The sequence below is a fragment of the Electrona antarctica genome (assembly GCF_951216825.1).
Source record: "Electrona antarctica genome assembly, chromosome: 6".
Taxonomy (NCBI): Eukaryota; Metazoa; Chordata; class Actinopteri; order Myctophiformes; family Myctophidae; genus Electrona; species Electrona antarctica.
The window spans coordinates 30219398-30228374 of NC_136811.1; the positions used below are offsets into that span (position 1 = coordinate 30219398).

General features: G+C 42.2%; 1 protein-coding gene across 1 annotated transcript; it reads right to left on the reverse strand.

Moving 5' to 3' along the window:
* Positions 1–526: 526 nt before the first annotated feature.
* gem (GTP binding protein overexpressed in skeletal muscle) lies at positions 527–3689 on the reverse strand. The gene is made up of 4 exons (XM_079503160.1): positions 3109–3689; positions 2773–2849; positions 1728–1929; positions 527–1337 (listed from the first exon to the last, which is right to left on the reverse strand). Exons 1-4 carry the CDS (start codon positions 3488–3490, stop codon positions 1054–1056), a joined length of 945 nt encoding a protein of 314 aa, XP_079359286.1. The 5' UTR covers positions 3491–3689; the 3' UTR covers positions 527–1053.
* Between the last annotated feature and the right edge of the window lie 5288 nt (positions 3690–8977).

The following is an 8977-nucleotide window of genomic DNA, read 5'->3' on the forward strand; positions in this document are numbered from 1 at the left end:
TCTGCCACATAGATATGACATATCAGCCATTGGCTAATCCTCCTGTCCCGTGTTTCTTAAAATGGGGGCGGCTGTGGCTCAGGAGGTAGAGCAGGTCGTCCAATGATCCATGGGTCGGCAGTTCGAATCCCGGCTCCTCCTGTCTACATGTCGAAGTGTCCTTGGGCAAGACACTGAACCCCAAATTGCTCCCGATGTGCTGGTTGGTACCTTGCATGGCTTCCGCCGCCATCGGTGTATGAATGTGTGTGTGAATGGGTGAATGTAATGCACAATCTATGTAAAGCGCCTTGGATAAAGGCGCTATATAAATGCACCATTTACCATTTACATATTGTATACCCCTAGGGGTAAGCAAAAGTGTAGGTTTTACTGTTATGTTTAATGCTAAAACATTGACAAACATGTGAAATCTGTTCAGGAGGCACTAATTGGAACGCTTTCTCTAAAGGGTGGGTTATCATTCATTCCATATATAGCATCATATCCTATAGCTATGTTTATTTTGTACTGAAGCCTAAAAGGTTTGAGAACCACTGTTGCAGTCCGTCACAGAGGCTGGCATACAGGGTTTTAGCTCAGGCGAATCAGTCTAATGTAGACTGCTGAACAGAGGTAGCATGTCAAAATAAATCAGTATCCATTTAGGACTGATTAACATAACAGTTAAAATAATTTAATATAAATATTTTAATATAAGTTATTAAAACATAATTGTAACTCATACAACAATGTGCAGTGCTACTGCTACGTGTTATTTTTTCAAAGTGACTCATACATTCTCAGACTGGATGTAAATTAAAATGATAATGCAGATTATTATTGATAATGACACATTTTGGTGGACAGTTTAGACATTTTTCATTTTCTTAATGTCTTTGTTGCTCATTGTGCTTATAGGTTCCATATACTTGGCCAAATGAGCTGTACTGGCCATCATCTGATCATGTTGTTAAGAGTCCATTCGGGTCCATTTGAACACTTTCAGAGTTAAATGGAAATGTCTGAATGGAACAATGGAAATGAATGGGCGTCTCTTCCGTCTCCTATAGACTAGAGCACAGAGAGGTCATGGCAGGACTTGGACTTCAGCCTGAACGCCATGCTGGTGTTGTTCTTCGCCATCACCTTGTCTAGGAAACGCTTGGCCTTCATGGGCAGACTGTCGCGACGTGCATTAGAGTATGTATGACTGCGCCGGGCGTTGGCCGCCTTGCTGTCCCTGCGTAGACGCAGCTGTCGCACTATGCCCTGGAGCGCTTCCCACACGTTGTGCTCCATGTCGGCCGACGTTTCGATGAACTTGCAGTCGAAAACTGCAGCACATGCACGGCCTTCTGAAAGAAGACATGGCACACAAAGATTGATGAGTATAAGCACTTAAATGCTATACTTAAAATATTGTCACATAATAGAGATTGTCATATTAGATTTCTGTCCCAGCCCTAGTTCATTTTCAGAAAATAATAATAATAAAGAAAATAAACACACATGCGTACGCACGCACGCACGCACGCACGCACGGCACGCACACGCGCGCGCACACACACACACACGCGCACACACACGCACACACACGCACACACACACACACACACACACACACACACACACACACACACACACACACACACACACACACACACACACACACACACACACACACACACACACACACACACACACACACACACACACACACACACACACAGGAGTTGTCTCCTTACCATTGAATGACACCTGTCTGCGCCGCACCAGGTCACACTTGTTGCCCACGAGGATGATTGGTGTGTGCTGTGCAGGACGGTGGCGACGCAAGCTGATAAGCAATTCTGATGCGCACAGGAACGAACTCCGGTCAGTTATGGAGTATAACAACAGATATGCATCACCATGCATGCACTGCTCCTGAACCCACTTGCTCTCATCCTGCAAAATAACACACACAAGGACCGCTTAACAGAGAGATGAAGCAGAGACCCCCACTATATTGTATAAAATTGTGTTGCAGATTAAACTGTTCCCTATTTCATATTCATTGTTTGACAGCACTATCATCAGTGTTGTGCATGTACATTTGTTTAGCCTATTATTATGTTGGATTCACGTTTATTTGTTGAAGGAATGTCACAGTTTACTGGATTCATGTTGTTCATGTGTGTATTTTAGGTGTTGTGAGCTTGTAGATCTGCTTTTTTCGGGTGCCCTGGGTGTCCCAGACCCCTGTGAATACGTTTGGTTACATTAGGGATGCACGATTAATCGGTAGCATAATCGGAATCGGCCAGATCGGCCATAAAAATGCCATATCAGTATCGGATCGGTCTCAAAATAATACAGATTATTTAATCGGTTTTCACCAGCAAATCGTTTTTTAAATTAAAATTGTAAAAAATCATCAATGAGTTCAATATAAATCAAAAGTGTCTAGTACATCTAGTCTAGAACAAAAGCCAAATCAAATATGATGTAAAATCTTAATAAAAAATAAACATTTTTCTACATTTAATTTGTGTATTCATTCAGTTGTGAAAACAGACACTTGGAAAAGAGTATCTATAGGCTATTATTGATTGATTGAATACTTTATTAACAGGCTTTGGGCCAAGCCCCTACGACCTAGGATTGTTTTAATTGTCCTCTGTATAATATAGGAATCGGTCAGAATCAGTATATGACCCTGCAAATAATCGGAGATCGGATATCGGTCATAATTTGATAATCGTGCACCCCTAGTTAACATGCTTTTGACATTCTTTCCTGTTTCCTCACCTCTGGATCCCATGTGTCAAACAAAGTTATGGTTGCACTCTCTCCGTCCACTTGAATTGTCTTTTCACACACTGCATCTGAAACAAGCAGGAACTATTTGTTAGAAAATGTGTAAAAGATGATTAGGCCTATGTGGCCAATCCTGAGTAGCCTAAATATTCCCAAATTGATATTAGGTAGCCTGTGTAGCCCCATTTAAAAATATTTTGTATCAGAAACCCGGACCATAAATTAAGAACCACCTCTCAAACATTTTTACTTACACATTTTAACTAGGCCTAATCTTAACTATATGTCAAAGAAACAACCATGTCATGTCAATGTGGACCTTCTCACCTCCATAAGGCTCATCATAGTCATCAGTGTCCATGCTGTCCGCGGCACCTGCGAAGATGCTGGCGAACAGGGTCTTACCGACTCCGCTGGCCCCTAACAGGACCACGCGGAACGGACTCCCGCATCCCCCCGTCTCCCCGGCGGAGTCCGAAGAGTTAGAGTAGACAGAGTCTGAGGAGGACCAGCTGTCCCTGCTGCCGTTGGACTCTCCGGCAGAGCTGAGGCACGACTTGGAACGGGACATGCAGCTTACAGGGAGCCGAGAGAGTCTTTCGGTGAGCTGGTGCTCACCACCACCACCACCACCAGCAGCACCAGCAACACTCCACCGGTGCAACTCGTGCTGTAAACGGAGGCTGTGCCGACGCATACTGGAGAACATCGTTCTGATGATCTGATTCTGATCACTTAAATAAATACGTCTATGAGTAAATCCAAGTAGGCTACAAGATAATAGCCTATGGCGAGTTATTTATTCCAGATCTGGTACCAAGAAAACGACAGAAGAAAGTCGGGCGCACGTACGGAACGAACTGAACTGAACCCAAAACGCAAATGCAGAAATGAAATGTAGCCCTTAAAAACTCCAACACTTGCTTACTGTGCTTAGTTTACTACTCGAGACACAGAAGTTGCCAAATTTTCAGTCGCTGATCAGTAGATTAGTCTATTGAATTTTGCCTTGCATCCCAGTCGTTCACTTCTGTTTATAAGACGGACCATCGCTGCCCCCTTGTATATATATAAACTGAAGGGGGGGGGGGGGGGGGGGGGGGCTGACTGAGTCAAGTGTTTCCTTGACGTCATCCACTCATGAAGGGTGAATCCTGGTCTGGTGGATCCCCATGTGCACAACAGGATGGGCGGATATCCCATGATAAGATATACAATTTCAATTGTTGACATTCAGTTTAGGTTTAACACGTGTTTGTCTTTGACATATGATGTTAATATAGTATAGGCTACCGTAATTGCCTAAGGCCTGATAACGTTGGTAGGTATCCTATACATTGACAATTAGAAACCATGACTATATTGTGTTTACAAGACTAACAATAATATTATATGCTGTGTATAGGACATCATTTCCACCTGGCATGTCTGTCTTTTTTCTCGATAGTGACAGTGTGGGAGAGACAGAGAGGGGAAGACTTGTAAAGAGCCTCGGGTTGGTTTCAAACTCACCAGGCCAGCTGTGGAAAGGACCACAGCTGCCCACATCCAAGTGGCATGCTAGCTCTCACCAGGTGATCCAATGAGACATCCTGATACGATAGCAGATCAAACAACTCATACTGTCAGTCCTATTTGAGAGATAAGAGTAGGCCTACTCCTCTGCAGGTCTCCTCTCCTCCAGGCCGGGTTGCCTATCCAGGGCTTCACACATTTGTCAGTCTTAGCCTATTGTAATGGAATATGAAAAATCTAACCCATACTTCTTGATCACATGACTCCAAAGATAATGTATACCGATTTCGGTATATGTTTTGGACAACATTAGTTTGCAGTAAAAAGTGTTTTAAAGAAACGCTAAATGGTGGAAAATGGAGTCTGGCACAAATGGCCCTATATGGGTAGTTGCATCATGATCCATGGGGGGGGGCATTTATTGTACCACAACTTACGGTTGTTATACACAACACCAGTGTAGGTAATGGCAACCCACCCAGCCAAGCACTACTTTTACATTTTGAGCAAACAGACTAACATTTATTCAGATATTGCTCTAAAATTAGTCCAGACTTCAAAATCTCTGAATTAGAGATTCGTACATTCCTATATGAAGCTAAAAAAAATGCAGTCATTAAACTCAACATCATAGTCAAAACATCTGCTGCATTCAGAGCAGTTTACACAGAAAAGCATTGTTGAAGCTTTAAAGGTGGCAATGCATTCAACATTGAATGCAAATAAAAGGCATAGATAATTATTATTTTTTTAAATCACACTCGCCGTGTGAAGTGAGGGGCGCACTTATCATCGTACAGCATCATACATCATCTCATTCCGGCCAAGCACAATTTGCGTCCTCACCTTTTTCATCAAAGTTTGTGTTTCGCAATGTTTGTGTTTACACAAACACTCAAAATTGTCCATTCATTGTCAATGGCATTTAATGTTTGTGTAGGACAACATTTGGGTTAGGCCTACACACACCCAAAGCTGGACAATGAAACCTTTGAGAAGAGTTTTGAGTTTGTGTGTTCCGTTGTGTTTGTTATAGGAAGTTATTTAAACAAAGCTAACATCATCAGTTCAGATGCAGCAGCTCTTTAATCCATTGAGAGGCTAGTGTCTAAAGACAAGAGACAACATCTTGTTTACTTCTAAGAATTCTAAGAACAATCTAAGAATAAACCCAAATGCCCAGGGGTCCCCTGGAGTACACTACAGATTGTTCCCCACTATAAGTATTTTCCCAGAACTGAACAGAAAGGACATCATGTTGGTATGTTTGTATGTGCATTGAGTGTTTGTGTGTGCGAGAGAGAGAGATTACTAGGGCATGTAAATTCATAACAATAATAGCAGGATTATGCTGCTAATTCGGCTGTTGTTTTTCAGGACTGCTGTATGGGGTATCTGGATAACTCGGCAGTTTTCCAACTCACCGCAGCGAAAATTCTTCATCAATGTCTTCATCGTTATGCTAACATGCTATCTTCATCAGTGTAGTATGTCAAACCCACAGATGTTATAGTTCATTTCCAAAGTGATCAAATTATTTTGTGCAATTACATGGTCAGCTAGATAATGATAAAAAGTTGAGTATGTGAATACCAATGATAGTAGGCCTACCAATTCAGGATATTGTTTACTAATGAATTAGATTGTTTCGGTACTTTGGTGTAAGTTTAGCATTCCAAATTCATCTAGTGTAAACTCTAAACAACTATCCTCTCTCTCTCTCAATTCAATGCAATTTAAATTAAGGTGAAGTAAAACTAAAATGCACTAAACCGCGGCGAGTCGGAAAACGGGCGTGTTCTCCGGTATCCCTGTATGGAATCAGGGCCTGCTGCTGTGTATTACAGTTCTGAATCTGATTTGATCTGCTAGACAGATGACTGAGTGACATTAAATCCATGTTAAGTGCTGGAGCGGGACCAGGGCTCAAGAGGTAAGGGAAGGGAAGGGGAGGGGAGGCGGCTGACTGGAGCTTGGCAGTGTGTTGAAGAAAGAAACACAGTATACATACTATGCTATACTGTGTGTGTCCTCCTGCAGGCCCCGGCCTCCATACACGGGAAGAGTGCCAGGAGAGTTAAGCACATGTCTGCACGTGTTGATCAGGACAGACTGTCACTTCAGGACATGAATAATAAGGTCAGACCCAGTGAAAGGCTGGAGAAGGAAGCGTTGGTCGATACTGTATGACGCCTGCAGTGACACAGATGAAAGGCACAAGAAGATAGGATTTGGGGATGACAAGAGCAGGTTGCTATAACAAAACTGAGGAGTTTGGGTGGGAATGAAAGCAGTTATTCAAGGGACAAAGCCACAGGTCAAATTAATTTGGGGTTAATAGATATTTAGATTGACAAAGTGGATGAAGTGAGACAGAACATGGTAAGAGATAAGCTGTCCATAGAGGAGGGGACAGTCGAGCAGATGGACCCGGCCTCTATACTATACAATTATATTTAAAGACTTAAAGGACCACTTCAGCACTTTTCAACCTGCCTTCATATAATTGGTCCTCACTAATGAAACCCGTCCACCAGTGACATCATCGTTAGGCATATATATATATATATATATATATATATATATAGGCGACTGATACACAACTCAGGAGCGGGAATCAGGATTGCCTATTCAAAAAGGCATTTATTGAATATTGTTGCAGAACAGAAATTAACTTTTCTCTCTTTTCCTTTTGCAGGGGAATGCAGTCAAAGGTAAGCGGTTAACACAAAGTTAATTTCCAAGGTAGAGAGGAGGGACTTCGTCACTGGACGTCAACGGTAGATATGGATTACATTCACAGAGGATCAGGGTTAACCTGACTCCGCCAGATGGGGCAGCAGAGAGTACACAGCAGGAGGGCTGCTCCCATCTGGGAACTCTCAGGCAGACTTTTTTTTAAGATTTATTTAATGATAATACAGACATCATCATTTAAAACAATGAATTACAGAATTCAACCTCTATAATATCAGAGACAGTAGACATGATGAACTACTCTCAGGCAGACTTGATGCTACGGCCACAAAACGGCCTGGCCAATCAGCGGCAGCTAGAGGCGGGATCAAGGCATACACAGTGCTGTGTTTGATCACAGGTACATCATGTACCTGTGATCAATCACCTGTCCCAAGGCCTGGCAAGTCCACACCTCTCTCTGCCTCCCTCTCTCCAGAGCGGCGCTTCCTTATTGGGCGGGGATTGACGAGTGAGACACCACAATATATATATTTAGATTTGTATTATCATGAGAACGATTGCTTCCATTGTCGCATTGCAACTTTTCAGGAATAGAAAGCCTGCAGTTTCTATTAGCTTGGATTCCCCTTTCCCCATCAATGATGTCACTGGTGGACGGGTTTCTGAACTGCCCACAGCCCTCCTATGAGACACAGAGTAGAAAGAAATGGTGGTATTTTATCATGAACATTAGTGAGGACCAATTATATGAAGGCCGGTTGAAAAGTGGTTTAGTGGTCCTTTAAATATATTAATCCTGGTTCAAATTGATTACATTTCAGCATTTAGTTTTAGTGCTACATACATGGAATGAGTTACAACACACTTTAGACATCGACTCCTTGATTTCATTGGGGCAATTTAGAAATCTGCGTATTAATATTGTTGCTTTAAATTCTAATTGTATCGTTTTTATATTTTTTTTATTTACGCAGTCAAACTCTTTACAGAGCATTCTGCAAGTGTTGCCTTTGTTAAAACAAAATATTGTGCTATATTAACAATACATTTGAACATTAATCCTAGTCCCTCACATTTAATTCATGAATAAACATGCAGGTCTACAACAGCAGAACAATACCACTGAACGAATCATAGGAAATTAAGTTAATGGTTAATGCCAGGGTATTAGGGTCCCTACATGCTCCAGTTTTAGTCATCCCACCACATACCCACCTTCTCGGTGGGAAGGTGGATGACTAACACTGGAGCATATGTAGACGCCTTTAGCCCACCATTCAACCACATCTCATAGAATCGCCTCTAGGTCTGTCATTTATTCAATCTGTATGTCTTTGAGTTGTCAAGACGGAGCACTCAGCTTTGGACCAGCTATGTGGTAATATTAGCATTTTTCACAGAGACAGTTTTCACCTCATCCACACAGCAGCACAGACCTTTCAATGAACCTCCTCCCTGTCCCTGAACATGTGACACTTGCTGATTGAACACGGGTAGAATACTGCAGTGGTGACATCACGTCAATTACTCAGAAAGCGTGCCCTGCATTTCAAAAGCAACAACTGTAGTGAGCTGCGAGGCAAGAGAAGCTTGGACACCGTTTGCATAATTGAGGCATTCACATGATTTCCAAAATGAGTTATTATACAGGAATATATTAACAGGCTTACCCAACGTGTAATGATTTCCTTGTGTGTAAAAACACATTACCCTGGAGACCATTCAATCTGCCAGTCCAAGTAATGGACTGATTCATGTGAATTCAAGGAACACGTGCAAATGCGTAACTCCCATGCTGTGCGATTAAGAGGGTGTAGCACAAAACAGGGGTCTGCCCTACATCTGAAACACAAAGCGACTCACTCTACAAACGGGATACACACAATACACTACTGACAACTGATATATAACCTATGATACTGTGGTACAACATCTTAAAGAAAACAGGTGTGCCCTCCTTTCAGCTTGCCTAAAACATAAT